Source organism: Acanthochromis polyacanthus, chromosome 3, assembly GCF_021347895.1.
Source record: "Acanthochromis polyacanthus isolate Apoly-LR-REF ecotype Palm Island chromosome 3, KAUST_Apoly_ChrSc, whole genome shotgun sequence".
Classification (NCBI taxonomy): domain Eukaryota; kingdom Metazoa; phylum Chordata; class Actinopteri; family Pomacentridae; genus Acanthochromis; species Acanthochromis polyacanthus.
In genome coordinates, this window is record NC_067115.1 from 16,512,515 (window position 1) to 16,529,561 (window position 17,047).

General features: G+C 38.9%; 1 protein-coding gene across 6 annotated transcripts in view; it reads left to right on the plus strand.

Annotated features, from left to right (window-relative positions):
• The window catches only part of add3a (adducin 3 (gamma) a), a 119,837-nt gene extending 103,299 nt beyond the window's left edge, over nucleotides 1-16,538 (plus strand). For 3 of the 6 annotated variants that reach the window (XM_022189460.2, XM_022189459.2, XM_022189458.2), the window contains exons 12-16: nucleotides 1,394-1,480; nucleotides 3,221-3,244; nucleotides 3,918-4,041; nucleotides 7,777-7,869; nucleotides 11,308-16,538. In XM_022189460.2, the coding sequence (XP_022045152.2) occupies nucleotides 1,394-1,480; nucleotides 3,221-3,244; nucleotides 3,918-4,041; nucleotides 7,777-7,869; nucleotides 11,308-11,558 (579 nt within the window). In that variant the 3' untranslated portion in view covers nucleotides 11,559-16,538. The remainder of the gene's footprint in view (nucleotides 1-1,393; nucleotides 1,481-3,220; nucleotides 3,245-3,917; nucleotides 4,042-7,776; nucleotides 7,870-11,307) is intronic. The other 3 variants (XM_051945707.1, XM_051945706.1, XM_051945708.1) reach the window with 3 other exon arrangements.
• The last annotated feature ends 509 nt before the right edge of the window (nucleotides 16,539-17,047 follow it).

The window sequence follows — 17,047 nt, forward strand, 5'->3', positions numbered from 1 at the left end:
CAATGTTTAAGTTATGTGTTTGTGATGTCTATTTTCCATGTTTATGTTTGAATGCCAAACTTAAATAGCATAATTTACAGATGAAATGCATCTAAAATAAAGAAATGATGTATAATATAGGAGTTGCATTGATGGTTAAAAGGTATTTTACCAGGTAAAAAGGAGTGAGTGGCCTAAAATCTTTACTGTAAGACCACCATGAATGAAGTCAAGTCACTTTGACACCAAAAAATTGCTTTCAGACAAGCGGTAGGAGTTGTAATCACATGGAAAACTGCACTTTGTGTTGCAGTGGTCCTGTAAAACAATTTTACCAGGTAAAAAGGAGTGAGTGGCATAAAACCTTAAATACAACCCCCTTAATTGAAGTCAAGTTATTCAAATCTTTCAGACTGAATGTAGGAGGTATAATCACTTTTTGGCAGGAAAACTGCACTCTGTGTTATATTAGTGGTCAGAAGTTTTTTTTTTAATAGACGAAAACACCTGAGTGGACTAAAATCTTCAAAATAGGATGCTCAGTAATTTAATCAAGTCATTCCAATACACAAACAACTGGTGACAAAGGCTGAATTGATAAAAAATCTAGGGCATAGAGACAGTAAAACAATGCAGAGATGTAAGCATGAATGCAAAACATATGATTTCTGTATTTTACATGTAACCTACAGTTACAGTTTAGGAATTTAAATAAGAATAGAAGTTTATGTTTGAGAATACCAACAAGGAAAATAGACATCCCAAACACATCACCTAAACATTGTAAACATTGCTGGTATTGCTACAAACAGCGATCCTTATTAGACACAACAGTAATTATTTGCCTGCAGGAAACATGACAATTTCCCAGAGACACACCTTGCTATTACCGTGTACATGCAGTTCTGTGGACTTGTACGTTACGACTGTAGTTACTGGATGGAACAAAACAATACAAGTTTGATATGTTAGATTTTATGGGGAATTTTCTGTTGTTCTTAGGATCAGAAAACTCCCTAAAACAGCCTACAAGTTCCTGGACTGAAAAAATGGTTTATTGTGACTAACATTTCTGACAGATGTGTAATACCATGAACATAATGACAGTCTAAAAGTGTAAAGGCTTGTGGAAATATCATATGGGTATAGAACAATATAGTAAAAGATTTTTGACAGAAATACTGCAATCGTTCAGCTGTTTCTGAACTCAAGCTGCATATTCTTAATGGAACATTTGTATTCATAAATTTGATTGTTTGGATTCATTTTTATTAACAGCTTGAAGTCAGTCACTGGTATTTCATTTTATTAAGTTTACAAACTTGACAGCAGAGTTACAGTAATCCTGTGTTATTCTGAGTCACTGTTAAAGCTGTCTGATGACATCATCATCATATGTTTTGTCTAATCACAGATAAGAGAGCAGAACCGGTTTGATGTGATGTCATCGGGGCCGCGCTCTCAGCACCTTGCAGGCATCCCTGTTGATGAACCGCGACGGGTGAGAAGCTCCACTCTGATGTTCTGGCCTCATAACCTGCTCTTGTTCTGCTGAAAACAGTGGTCTGAGGCTGTAGCTCTACAAACAAATAGATGTCATGAAAATGAAATGAAATGCCACCGTAGCTCTGCACCAAATCATCTCATGTCTGTTAGCTGGTTACTGAAAGAAATAAGAAAGATTTTCACCATAAAAGCCAGAAATATAGATTTCTTTAAGCAGTTTGTTGTTTTCACTAAATACTAAGAATTGGTTTTGTTTCCTTACAAGAGAGACATCAGCTGACCCAGTTTACGTTAACACTCTCACAATCGGCAGCAGGTGTAAAGGCTTGTTTTCAAAGAAAGAAGCTGCTGAAATTTCACCATTTGTCAGAGCCAGAAACTGTAAATACAGAAAGTGTTGTCTGATTTTCAAGATTTTGACTGTCCTTGAACTACTCGTGTCTTGCCATTGCTCCAAGAGACATAGCCAGATCTAATCTTAGTCATTTTAATCTACACGTGTCCTTTAAAAATTAGCTCAAAAAGGGCTTAGGCACATTCTGCTAAGATTTTAAAAATTGTACACACCACGGCTTTAATATTAAGCCATCAGTGACTCAGCTGTGGCCAACAGCCTTGTGACAAAAATTCAAGGACTTTTTTGACTGAACTGTGTTGAACTGCAGGATGTGTTTACACAAAGCAGATAGGCAAGTAAGAAAACACATGTACAGTATTTTAATATGTAGTCACCATCTTTTTATCCAGTATTGCTAACAGCTAGGGGCCAAATCTTATACATGTTCCATTTTTTTTCATTTTCTGTTTAATAAGTAGTCAATGAATTTCCCCTTTCTGTTTTTACCTTTGACTTTTGTATAACTTTCTGTCTGCACAAAAGTAATTTTTGTGTTTTCCCTCTTTCTAGCCATGATTGTGTCATTTATATTAAGGTGCAGGACTTCATTCAATAAAAATTGAGCTTACAGTGAGTAAATATATGAAGAGAACAGAAACTGATTGGAGTTCAGAAGGTTACACAAGACTCTCTGGCACCAAGGACAGCTTTGAACTTACTATTAATGGAAAGCAATGATAGATATTATGAAGAAAACCCAACATAGCTGCTGGTCACAGTGAAAATAAGCCACAGCCACTCCTAGGATTAAAAAAAATATAATCAAACTGCAAAATCTAATTTTCATTATTATTTTATTTCATTTTTACCCATTTTAAAACATGTCATGTCCTAATTTGACAGAACAGCTTTAACACTCCAGTCCATTTGGAAACATTTATTTCACAGTTATGTTTCAGGACTGCAGCTGTTTATGCAGAATCCATAGTCTGTTGAACCACCGAGCCTCCCCACTGCAATGCATGAATAATAACATAAAGATTTTCCTAATTACTTGTTTATTGAGCAGCGGCTCAAAGAAATCTGCTCAGGCTGCAGTATTGTGGATCCTCTGGAAATGATCTGAGGTAATAAGGATGATAAAGAAGAAAAAGTCATGTAAATGTCAGAGGTACAGTTTATAAACGTCCACAACTTTGTGTATGTTGGACTGCAGTTTTTTACCAGATAGTGCAGTAAGTTAATGGCACCTTTTCACCACTAGGTGGAGGTAAGTCAGCACATTTTACTCGGGATAAAAGATAGAATAAAAATTCTAAAAGCATAGGTCATGTAAAGTAAAAATATGTAGTTAAGTCACTTTGCTCATGGTTTTGTGGTTGGTGTCTTGTCTTGAAGGATCTGGTGCAGATTAAAGTTCTGGTAAATATACACAAATGTACTTCTAATGTTCATGTTTGCAGTGGTTTTGATTTTAAAGTCTGTTTTTTTTTTTTTTGTTCGTTTTTGACACTTCATTCGGAACAGAAAAACAACACGTGCATGTGTTTATTAGCGTTGTGCTTTAAGATCAACACTTATTTCAATTTTCTTCCATCTATTTTACACAACGTCGCCCTCATTTTTGTGAGTTTGTTGAAGTGAGGTGGTTTGTTGGAGCATGCCTGTCTTTTTTATGACCAGTTTTTACACACACAACTAAGCAGACGTGTAATTTTGTCAGTGTGTTGTGGGTGCATGAGTGTGGTATTTGGTTTTTTTTTGTTTTTTTACAGTGCGCTATAAACATGTTTCTGTGCAGAGCTGGCGATTAGATGAGCTCTGTGTTATGTGATGTGGTTCACACTCTGTTTTATCTTCATATGGGCAGCCTTAGTCATGCTGTAATGAATGATGGACCCCCTCAGACATGATGCACATTTGTTCAGTCAATTCATGTGTTGAAGTGTTTATGCGAGTTACAGAAAGGGGCTGTTTTTATGTGTGTGCATGCTTTATATTTTGACTTTCAAAGAGTGTGTGCATGTACTTGTTTCTGTGTGTGTGTGTCTGTGTTCTTACACTCACCCGTCTCCCCGTTTGCTCCCCCCCTCAGCCATACGTGCCCACAGAGGAGGACCAGATGGCTTCCCTGCCTCCCAACCCCTTCAATGAGCTGTCAGAGAAGGACCTGGAGGAGTACCGCAAGAACGTGGAGAGGAGGCAACTCGGCCTCAGCGGTATGACACACGGATATGCACTTAAACAAACATGCAAAGTCACACACACACACACACACACACACACACACACACACACACACACACACACACACACACACGCGGTGATCTGTACTCGGTTTGTCTGTCAGTGTCAGCAGCTACTTGCACCTCAGGGCTACAGGATGGGTTACGCTTACTAATCTGTGTAGGTTCATTTAACAACAAAATATTGAGCAGGCTGAGAACAAATTGGATCAATAATCAATATGCAAGCCACATATTGGGAGTGCAAAGGAAGAGATTAGTTTGAGTCAGCAAGAGGAATTATCATCTTAATAGCTGTCGCTTTGAGCAGTTTGTAGAAGGCCTCCATATTGGCCTGTCAAAGCAATGGCGGTGCAGTAAATTGCAGCAGCAGTTGCTCTGCAGGGTTTTAATGGATTTTGCCAACCTTAAGCTTGATATATTGCATTTAGATTTAAAGTTAGTTCCTACTAGAGCTATTTTTTTTATTGTGCAGTTTACAACAGTTATGGTGTATTAACCCTCTGAACCCCAGGCAGTTTCTAGGCAGTTTTTTTGCTGCTGCTTTTTTTCTACAATGTCCTGCAAACGTCTTGTACTTCTATTTGAACAGCACGGCAATGGTTAGAAGTACACTGAACTCTAAAATGTCATTTGTGCTGTAATATAAACTTAAAACCGTAAAAAAGGGGGAAAAAAATACTTGATTTTTTCCAAAGTCCCACAAGTGTTATTAATGCTGAGGGGAAAGGGCAACTCTGCATACTATAAATATTTCATACATATTTAGCATGCAATTTTGGTCACGCAACTGTTGGTCACAGCTGACTCACTAATGACTTTGTAGTTGTGCCACATTCTTTTTTTTATTTTTTTGCAGAGTCTAGTAAGTGTAAATGTTTTTTTCAGCACATTTTAAATACGGCATACAGAGTAAAGTGATTTTTTTTTTTTTCCATTTTTTCTAAATGTAATATTCCAGCTTTAAGGTTAGATTTACATCGTTTCCCCAACAGAACAGCATATTACAGGTGATTAGTTCAAGAACTGCCAGAAATTTTAAAAAAAAATTAAAAACAGTTTTAGTTCTGACAGTTTTAAGCACTGATAAATGGTGTCATTTTTGTGATTTTTTTTTTTTTTAAATGACGCTAATGATTTTTGGGGTTCAGAATTTTAACTGCTACTTTTATCATTAATAATCCTGAGGCACTGCACAAAAAACAACTGCAAAAATCTATTATGACCTTAGCTTTACTTCAGTCTCACACATGCATTGACAGTTAAGTCAAATCTGCTGTTCTTGACCTGGAATGAGAATCTCCTCCTTATAATCACCTCTCATGTTTTTTAATTTTCTTTTAAAGATAAGATCCTAACAGCCTATATGCTCGAGTGCTATTGATGCCCATTAAAGCTGTTAACAAGTAGCTCAGAATAAACAGCTGGAGCAGATTTCAAGTTGAGCTTAAACCTAATCAGGATTTCAATGACAAATCTGTCCCTCCTTATCCCCAAATTTTGACTTGCACATTGATTACTGAACATCTGAATTTGTTCCGTGCTCTCTGCGCTCACGGGGTAATAACATCCATATAAGCCAGATCTGTAGCACTGTTTCCTTAGCAGCTGTCCCATTACACTCCTGTATTCTTACACAACACCTATGGTGTTGCATAAATTCACACGCACAACTGCATCGCTTTTTAACATGGAGGTTTGTCCCCACAGGCTCCACAGCTGCCTTCAGCTGTTTTAACCTTGTGTCTGCACACACACAGGATAGTCAATGTTAATCATATTAGCCCTGTTTCCCACTGCCTTTCAGAGAGGTGGGGGGGAAAAATCAATAGTGAACGGATAGTTTGCAGAGCTCCTGTCACGTTGGACCAGATGAAAATGTGTATTTGTATGTATTCGGGTGTGAGGCATGTGTTTCTGCATGTGTGTGCTCCAAATGCTCTTAGGCTCATATGAACACATGAAACGCAGTGCAAGTGTGTGCGTGTGTGTGTTCAGTATGACTAAAATGGCAGACTGAACAGACAGCAGGTCTTCACACCCGCCACAAGAGTGGAGCCCGTTGCTATGACACTGTTGCCCCCACAGCCCCATGAGTCCCCGGTGACCAATCTGGATGCAAGCTGGAGTCCGTCTGGAAAGGCCTGATACATGCTTGGCCTGCGTACACACACACACACACACACACACACACACACACACACACACACACACACACACACACACACACACACACACACACAGGTTTAGCCTGTGATTGATTGTGTCATGTTCCAGTGTGTGCGTTAATAATTTAAAAGCCAAAACAGCTATTTAAAGCATTACATATAACAACTGATTCAATTAATGCACACATGGTGACGTAAGTCTGTGTGTGTATTAAACTGTCAGTTTGGAAATACCTGCTATTATACCTGCTTTTACTAGATTCAATAAATTATCACATGGTGAAACTCATGCAAACTACATTCAAAACACACACTGAATTTAAATTAAGTTAATGTCTCAAATCTCATCTTTTTTTTCCCCGCACACAACCCTGTTTATCTGCAAACCTTACCTACAGAACATGTGCACATTTTCACTGCACAGACCAGGCTCTTATGCAACCACATATTGTATGCTGTGCTCGAAGGAGTTGTGAATGACAGCTGCCTGCTGATGCCCTGAATGCCCAAATGAATGTGTTATAGTGAAATAGGAATGTCATTCATTCACATTAATTTGTGTTTAAAAACAATTAAGCTACTAATGGAGGACTAGACTATTACATTTACGAAAGTTGCTTTAAAACCTGCTGCAGACTGCTTTTAACCAGGTAAGAAATGCAGAAAGATATATATTTTCTTTTTTATAAATCAACTGCTCTTGAATTTTTTTTTTTTTTAAAAAGGATGACCTGAAAAGTTTGAATTCTTTAAAGTATAGAAAGGATTTTTGGCCTTGACAGTGGTTTGGTATGCTCATGGGGTTAACATTGGGGTGATATTGTAGGCTTTAATACCACAAATTGCAAAGAACATTCTCCAATATCTGTGCAATATTTGCACGATTACATTAAAAAAATAACGAAATGAATGCCCCAGTGCAGCTATTTGGATAACATTATTTAGATATACCATCAGATAATTTGGAAAAATGACATGCCTTTCCACTGAAACTCAGTATACGTATTCATTTTGTCTAGAAATTCTTGAGATGTTATCTACTCATTAATGTCATCTGTCTTTACTTTTTTTTCTAATATCTCACAGCATTAATTTGCAGCAGGGTAAACTGTTAGCATGCTCTGGCAGTCCAACCTGCTGCCCTTTAAGTTACTGTTCAGAGCATCTGTCTGGGATGTTAAGCCTCGACAGGATGTTACAGTGCATGCTCAGTACCAGGACAAACCGATAACAAACGATTGGTGGAGCTCTGAGAGCCCTGATGATCAGCAGACAAGGATTCTGGAAATTTTGTGGAAAAACAGCTGTGCATGGCCTGATTCTAACGTGTGTGTGTTACCACTAATCTCTCACCCCTCCCTTCCTCCCTCCTGACCCTTCATCCCCAAATCCCTCCAACCTCTCATCCTACTCATCCCTGCTGTCGTCCCTCCACTTCAACCCCCCTCTTACACCACGCTGCAATCCTCTCATCCATCCCTTGCAACCTCACCCACCCACCCCCCACCTGCCTCTCACCCCCTCCTCACCCTCCCTGCAGATGGCGAACACGAGCTAACCTCTGACGACGGCTCCACTCTCTCTCAGTCTCTGTCTCTCACCCAGTCCCCGCAAAGCACTCCAGCTAAAGAAGGTATCACTCACTCGGATAAAGAGAGAGACTTTTTTTCTGAATGATCTTCACTGCCTTGCCGTTTGTCTTTCAGATCAGATGTGTTTGAGCATGATGTTGCAAATTTGACTGAAACGGACTAAAACCTTAATAATGCGATGCTTAAACTACTCATCTGTGTTACAGATTTATGCTGCACTACTACTGATTTTTCATCTAAAAAAAGCAAATGTCAATCAATGAAGCTGCAATAGTGTCCCGTTGGCATATCGAAGACCTAGTTTGCCCTTATTTCACACTACATTTCTGTTGTTCATGAAAATGTGTCCTTACCGTTACCCTTTACAAGAAAATGTTGCTCTACATTGCCTCCAGAGCGACTGCATTCCATGTATTTCACTACAAGATGAGACACGTAATAAAGAGGTTTTGTTGACAGATAATCCATCACAGAGGCAAATCTGTTACCTTACTTGAACTGTTCTCAAAAGCTTTCCTTGTGGGGCCATTCGGGGACATTTAGGATTTCAGAGTACAGGCTTCAAAGAGTCACTCATGCAAGCAAAGACCACATTGATTCTATTCAATTTGGATTCTGTAGATAGCACAAGAAGTAATACTAGCATAATGGGGACTGTTTTTGACCATAAAGGTGTAATTCAACATTTTGCGGAAGTTCTAAAGGATTGATGCAATTTTTATACTTGTTTGAAGCTACACCAAAGCGATGAGAGAACGTTAACATAGTTCCACATAAAAACTGGAAGCAGACTACACTAATATTCGCAAATGACCTTATTTTTTGTCTCCACACACAAGAGTTTGTGGCTTTACAGGACAATTCACATTGGAACTGCCTCATGACAACAGTTTTTTTTTTCTTTAGCCACCACTTCTGTTGTTATAAGTTAAATTAAACTTCTCTTGGCACCAACTGTTTAGATTAGTGATGTCCCAATCAAGTGTTTTTTGTGCCCCTGATCCAATGCGAGTCATTTAGTACTTAGTATGTTCTGGTATCTTGACTTGATAAGCTGTAGTACCTTGTTGCTCCACCAGGTGACGCATTGTACTGTTTAATACCGTAACGACCACAGGAGAGGGTCCATCAAACTACAAGCCGTTTCTGTTGGCATGCAGAGAACACTGTTGGGTTTTTAGCTAGTTAAAGGGCACCATGAATAAGTCTTCTGTGACACATAATGACATTCGACCACACAGTCACATTATCAACTAAGACAGCATCGTAGAGGCTGTTTTTGCAGCCCAAATTATGTGCCTGTGACTTGAAATAGCAAAATGCCTCGTCTGCTCATTTTCTATTTTTCTATGTTAAGTTGATTGATTGATAACACTACATTCATTTAAAAATTATTAAAATCTGTGACCACTGTGTTACAGTGATGTAAACCAAAGATTGGACTTTGGTTTGTGTTGATACTGATCAGTTAAAATGTGCCCTGATCTGCTCTGATTGACTCCCAATCTCAGAATCTTGATCAGGACACGCCTATGAGACTGGTGTTAAGCTTCTCACGTAACTTTTGGCACAAGAGCAAACAAATGTCTTCTACCAAAATCAGATAAAGTCAGATTTTGAAGTGTCCTCATATTCACCACAAAGTTGGGTTGTTAATAAAAAAAATCCCTTTTATTTGAAGAATCACAGACCTGCTGCACTGGTCTTGCCTCTTCCAGGCTTTTGGATCTGCACTTTTGTATCTGTTACAACAACAAGTGTCTGACATTTGAAGCTGGTTGGTGTACCTCCAAGTAACACAAAGATCACAGAGGCCTCTTTACAAGTTGTAAATAAAGGCACTATGGGATTGACTTCCTGTCAGCTTCCTTCCAGCACAAATACACAAAACCACACAATAACTATTAACCTACGACAGCACAGTGGCCCAGGGGACATATATGTTCTGACGCCACCGCTATGAGGTCAGCCTGTTGTTGTGTTGAAACCAGGTCAGTTGTTGTAGGGACTGCTTTTATTGTCACCCCGTATGTTTTCTTGTGCTTAGATGAAAATAACCTGAAAAGTCACTGTTTTCGGGTTGTAGTGTGTAACTTGAAGCTGGTGTCCTGGATTCCCTAACCTGCATTTGCAGCCCAGAGAAAAGGATGTGACACTAGCAGGCCTGTTACGTGAACAGTCATTAAGGGAGTGGGTGTAGTCTGCTGTTTAAAGCCCCATTTTGTTAAGTTGAAACAAGGACAGACTCTCTGGGCTATCAGGTCACTGGGGTTTTTACACAGGGATGTTACGAAATATGTAGAGCACAGGGGCACGGTGTGACTGTGGGAAGCAGAAGTTCAACACTCAGTGTAAATGGAATTAATGTGTCTCCTACATCAGACAGGAGAGCCGCAGATTTCCTGCAAGAGGACGGTTTGAGACATCCAGAGAGTACATGAACACCTGTAAAATAATATCCTGTATAAGAATATTCCAGAAAAAAAGTACAGTTTTGGTCAAAGTTAGTAAAATGTAATACTCCTCTACGTCTTCATTTTAAGTTCACGACTGCACAAGTTTGAAAGGCATGTTTTATTTTTGAAAATTTAAATATTACACCATTTATCCAAGCAAAAAAACGTATAAACGGTAAAGAAACATCAGATTTTTGCCTTCCTGATTGTTCTTGAACTACCCTTCTGTGACGTGCTGTTCCATCAGAGAAATGATCCAACTTTAAGCTTAAAGTTGGGATATTTCCTCAAAATCACGTTATATGCCATATCTAAATAATTCCCCATAATAAACCATTTTCTCTAACTAGATTCTGTTGAAAACTAAAAATTAGTTGTAGATGCTTCTTGGCACAACCATAGAAATCATAGAAGCCTCGCGCCACTGTCCAGCATAGGCTGGCGATGCATCACCGGCCGCCATCTTGGAACGGGAGTGAAGTTGTAAACAAACAACGTCTGGTACATGCGAGACCATTACACAGCATTATAACTTTGTTCCGCTGCACAAAAGGCCTGTTTGTGTTCTCTGTATGTCCAGCTACAGTTGTGGTGTTTTGATAGAGAGGCAGAAGAACATGAGCCCACAGTAAAAGTAAACATGATAATGAGCAAAAACAAAAAAATCACACACACCTCAAAACTGTGTAAGCTTTAGAGGTGCAGGAGTGATGAAACGTTTCATTTTGTGCCTTGTTTTCTTGGTTCATCTGCCTCTGCTGTTTTTTAATTATAACTTTTTAAACTGCATATAAGCCATTTTTGAATTCTCTCTACTTCTAGCGATGGTTGTGCTGTTTCCCTGGAGGTGCAGGACTTTATTTTGCAGTGGAAAATGAGCCTGCTTTGAGTTCAAATGTGACAGGAGCAAAAACCTGAAAATGTTGGACATCAAATGATCAATAATAGAGAATTAGTAATACAGTATCAGATGATTTCACCCATGTCCTCACATAACCGGTGTCCAACTCCTCCTCCCCTCAGAGAACCACACGGGCCTGATGAACGGCAAAGACGACCACGGTGACGTGGACGAGGAGCTGTCGAAGCGCGTCAGTCAGCTGACCACCAGTGTGGAGAGCGTGGAGATCACGGTGCGCTCCGGCGAGAAGATCGAGGAGGCGCTGTCCCCTGAGAGCTCCCCCTCCAAGTCGCCCAACACCAAGAAGAAGAAGAAGTTCCGCACCCCGTCCTTCCTGAAGAAAAACAAAAAGAAAGAGAAGACGGAGGCCTGAGAGCAAACAGGCAGCATGGGCGAGGCAGGCAGGAAGACCATCTGCGTAGAAGAAGAAAGAGAGGCGGCAGCCTCCTTTTCTGTTTAATGTCTGTGTTTTTATTTTGTCTCCGTTTTCAATGTCCTTTTATGTTTTTAATTTTATTTGATTTTTTTTTTAACAAAAGGTTTTATGTGCAAAAGGCAGAGGAAAGGAAAAAGAGCTGTTGGTTTGTAACAAAAAAGAAAAGGTCTCTCCTTCTGCAAAAAGACTAGAATGTTTGGGAGATTTCGGGGTGGGTATGTGGGTCCACAAGTTAAAAGTGCAGCAGATGTGGGGTGACTGGAGCAGGTGTTGGTTTGTCTCCACTCCTCATCACCTATGCAGTGCTCTAACAGGGCGCCTTGGAAGTGTCATTTGAGGCCATTTTAGATCCTGAATAACTGGCTCCTCCTGTGTTTTTTTTTTTTTTTTTTTTTTTTCTTCCCCAGGCTGAAAACAGAACTTGAAACCGTGCTGCGTATTTTCTTGCTTCAAAATCCAATTTTATGAAATGTTTGGATTGCAGCGTGAGCGTTGTAAAAATGCATAAGTTGAAACTAAACTCCCCTGTCTTTTTGAGGCTTGTGGGTTCTGTTTTTTTAACTTCCTGGTCACCTGACTCTGGATAGAGAACTAAGAGGTTACATAAAATTTCAAGTCACACTGGAAAAGTGGTCTCAGAAAAACAGCCGCTGGGTTAGTGTTGATTTATTTACCGTGAGAGTTTGCTCCTTGTTCTGACTCTCACATTCTTCAGGCTACTTTAGGCGCAGGCTTCTGATACAAACGTTCTCTTCAGCTGATTGTGGTTGATCTGCAGATGGGTTATAAAGGGTTAGCAGACTAGACTAGACGGGAGGAAGTCTGGTAGTCTATCGCAACATTGATCTCAAACTAAATATTTATGTAGCATTTTCATATCTCCTCCTCTTCATCTCGGTGTGTTTTTTTTTTTTTTTTTTTTTTTTTTGGCCAAATGAAATGGAAACGAAGCAATCTCATTTTAGTCGAGCATAACTGTTTGTTTCTCGTTTGTCATCTCATGAAATTTGATCTTTTTTATTGAACACAAATTTAGTCGACTGTGTTTTGTACTCCTTTTTAAGCTTTTACAGAGAATACAGATGTTACGCATGTTTTCTCTTTTTTGCAAGGATTGAATTTATTTGGCTGACTATGTTCTGTAGTGATGGCTGAATGCTCAAATTATATTCTAATCTTCAGAGTACACAAAGTTACTATATAACACAGACGTATGAAAAAGAAAACTGGATATGTTGGCTATAGATTTTTAACTATATATTTTTTATTTTATTGTGCAGCACTTTTCTTATGGTTATATAACACATTTTCGTTGCAGGTGGTTTCACCAGTGAAGGAGATTGTGAAGTATTTGGTAAAAGTTGTGCAAGTAGCAGGCGAGGCATGGTGTCGGAGAGAGGTCAGGACCCAGAAAGTGAGTCAAATGAAGGCGGAAAGAATAAATCTTTTATTGGTGTCACACATGAGAAAAAGATTTCTACTCCTCAACTCATGGGTCAGAGAGAGTGGAGCGCTGACGTCTTTTTGTTTGGTTTTTGTGTGCATGTTTGTGTGTTTTTTTTTTTAAAGCCATATTGTAATTTTATTCCTCCATTACTTTTAATAAGACAAGGGTTGCGATTCTCATCTGCCTGCCAAGGCGTCATGGACCCTAAGAAGACCTCTGTTAAATCACCCCAGTGACTGCATCGACACCCCTCAGGCTCCCCAAAATGTAACTTTATTATCGTTTTTTTTTTTCTTGTAGCTACATTCACAGCAGCTACGCTTCCTTGCTTAATTCGCCATTTATTTCCTCCTAGAACTGGAACATTATAAGGAGGTCATATGGACATGGTATTTTTTATTGGATCACTCTGCGAGCCCAGTTCAATATGTCAGCTTCTAAAGCCTCCCCTCATGTAATTTCTCTAGTAAACACAGTCGTGCTGTAACTGTCCGATGACCCACAGTTGAACTCTGCAAAGCCAAAGTGTGATGGGTTGCCACATGTCCTCCCCCCACAGTTTAACCAGATGTACCAATATCCCAGCTAGCAATGTGAAGTATTGGATTTGGAGGGAGGGCGGGAGGGTTTCGGGCGGCACCTTTAGCTGCGTTAAACGCTAGCTTTTTGGCTCTGGGCAAAGAGCCGAGGTCACACAACTGAAAGATGGAGAATGGAGGTGTGAGTTTGGAAATGGAAGTTGCATGTGTGTGCGTAGCAGAGACGGGCAGGGGGAAAGGACAACTTGACACTAACACACCATGTTTTATCACTCAGACTGTCTCTTTTTTTTTTCTTTCATACCATCTCTCCTGGAAATTTCTCTTCTTTCATCCTCCATTTGTATCGCAGTATGCTTTTTTTTCTATTAGTTTGCAGAGAGCGCTAGGCTTTTTTTTTCTTTTTTATTAACCATTTCATGAGCAGAAATTGCTCCCAGATGAACTGAATGTGCATTGCATCCTTTTTTCCCCTCCTCTTCTGTTTCTGACTGTTTGCACCTTGCTTTACTAATGCCTCTCTATCCACACTTTTTTTTCTGTTTTTAAAAAAATAAATAAAAAGAACGAGTTTTGCTTTGGCATGCCAGAATGAGCCAAGCTACTTTGTGACCTGTGAAAATCCTATATAAATGGTTATCTAATGGAGTTGCTTTTAGATGTATTGCTAATCCGTGTAAATTCACAAATAAAACTGTATTTTAAGAAATGGAAGCTCATTCATTTTTTCATATTTGTGCATCACAATCCATGCCATTCTTCAAGTTGAGTTCAGCATAAGTCATACACTCTCATTTTACTTTACCATTATCATGAATTGAGTGGTTTGACAAGCTTAATGCTGCAAATTCATTATTTCTGATTTGTAGAGCAGCTGCATGTGGAAGGACCTACGCTGACTTACAGGACGTCGGTGTTGAATGAGCAGGAAAAAACACTAACTGGTGCCTTTGTTGTCTTTATTAATGATGCTAACATGAGAATGTATATACCGTATGTGTGAATGGGCTAAACTGAGAGTTCTGCCACTGAATGAGTGAATAAATCATACCAGGCACATTAAATATGGAAGGACAGAAATGCTATTAAGTGGAGAGAGAGCACACTGGCACTGACTTATACACTGAGAAATGCAGTGCGGCATGATCCTATGGCCATAAAAAGAGGTGATTCGCTTCTACATCAAAATGGATTGTATGTAGGAAGATTTTTGCATTCATAGAGTGCTGGAAGTTTACTGATTTCTTGCTACAAAGTTTTTTCCTGAAGTGCTAAAAATATTGTCATTCTGTTTACCTGTGAACTCCTATTTTAGTGTACCTTTTAAACCAGTGGCTCCCAACCTGGTGTGCTCAGTGGGTCACAAGTAGGGAATGATAGAAGTATTTCAATTTTCTCAGAAATAAATAGGTAAAATCAAACTATGACAATGGAAAGTCTTCTCCTCACTATTGATAATCATGCATTCTGCGGTGACGGGTTGCATATATTACATTTAAAGCAAACTGCAACAGTTTAACACTGCATTTCTTTGCCTAAAAGATAGTCTATAAAAAGGATCAAAACTGAGGCACTATTCTTCTCAAAACCTGACACCTACATTACCCACAATACAACCCAAACAACAACGGATATGTTGTTATACTAGTAGTAGTAAATCAATCCTGGAGCTGCTTGCTACAAGCCGAGATGCTACAGACGTTTGGAAAGAGCGTTTTTTTGCCATTTTGAAACTTATATTCTCCAGCCCCAGCCAACACTGTTGCATGTGATATCAGGTCTCACAGCTCCTTATACAAAATGCAAAACACCTTTATAGTCTAGAAATAGATCCAAACATGTATAATTGGTGGAGTTCCCACACAGGTTGGGAACCACTGCTCGTGTAGTATTTTGCATGTATGTAAGACTTACAGGAGTTACATTTTGTTTAATTTCCCTTTGTTGCGTTTCTGTATAGTCACTTTGTCATCAAAAAGTGCTTCACACTTAACACCCAAATCAACTGGAGGGTTCCAAGATGTTATTGGAAACCAGTCACAGTCACAACACGGCATGGACTGTCCATTATCCAACAAACTAGGACAGTGTGTGTACACAAGCAGCCAATGTGCCTTGACTGCATTTATATCTTAAGATGCAAATCAAAATATGCAAAACCAACATTATGATAGCGTGTGCTAACTTCCCTGTAAGATGTCTCTATGATCTGTCAGCATCTTCCAATTGACTCAATATTTCCATTCTGATGTACAACTAGAGGCACTTTTACTCCTATTTAACCCCAAACCTGTCCTCACCTTTTACAGTGACCTCAGATATCTTTTTGATGCAAAGCTGCTACAGATATTTTTGGTGGGACGGTCCACTCTGGACTGTCCATCACTTCTTATGATGTCTCTTTTTTAAATAATATGAGAAAGTGAAACAATTTGAATTTCTGTCAACATTCTGTTGGTGTTTATATCAAGAACTTTCTCTGGGGAAAACACTGCTTAGCTCCCAACAGTATTTGACCACAATTAAATATTTTATCAGTTAGATAGTTCTGTTTGGCACTTTAACGAATGCGGGAATGTTTAGGGAAAAAAATATTTACCATCATTTTAGTGTTAGAGAACTCTGAATGAAATTCATCATGGCATTCTAAGCAGGTTAACACAACAACTAAGACTGTGAGTGTGTCAGTGAATGGCGAGAATAAGATGAGGTAAACTGGAAGACTCCTTTTTTTAATCTCACTTCTCCTGTTGATGCAAGGATCATATAATGTTTTACACACGTATAGCTTCCATATATAGCATTTAAAACACTGTAATCCTGTCCTGGCATTGGTGAATGTGCTATACAGCAGAGTGCAGTGCAGTATACAGCACTTTATTTGAAAACGTTCCTGTTATGAACAATAAAACTGTTTGAGCTTTCCAGTGACACTGTGCATTTTGTGTGTCTAATGGTGGAAAATTGCAGTTTTTAGCAATTCTGAAAAAATTCAATGGGATGTACATACATTTGCTGGTCTTATAGATGTTGTATTCTGACCATTCTGACCTATTTTTATGTGTTGTTTCTTTTTTAACTCTATATGAAAAGACAAACATTAGAAGAGATATTGATCATGTTGGCGAAATTAGGTTAAGGATCAATAAAGTTTCATCTCCTTCCTCTAATTATGGTAAGTGTAAAATTCATATTCATTATTGCTATGTTTATTTCCAAAATTATATCATATGCTGTCAATTTACTAAAAAAAAAAATCAGTCTAAAAAAGTAGGAGTAAATATAGGATTGATTGCTAATGTTAATTCTGAAAATTTGTTCCAACATGCCCAAGTTTTTAAAACAATGACGGTTTTTTTTAGCGTTTTTCTTCAAAGCACTACAAACCAACAGCAAAAAGTACACTCATACATTATACAGAGATCCGTCCTATTGCATCC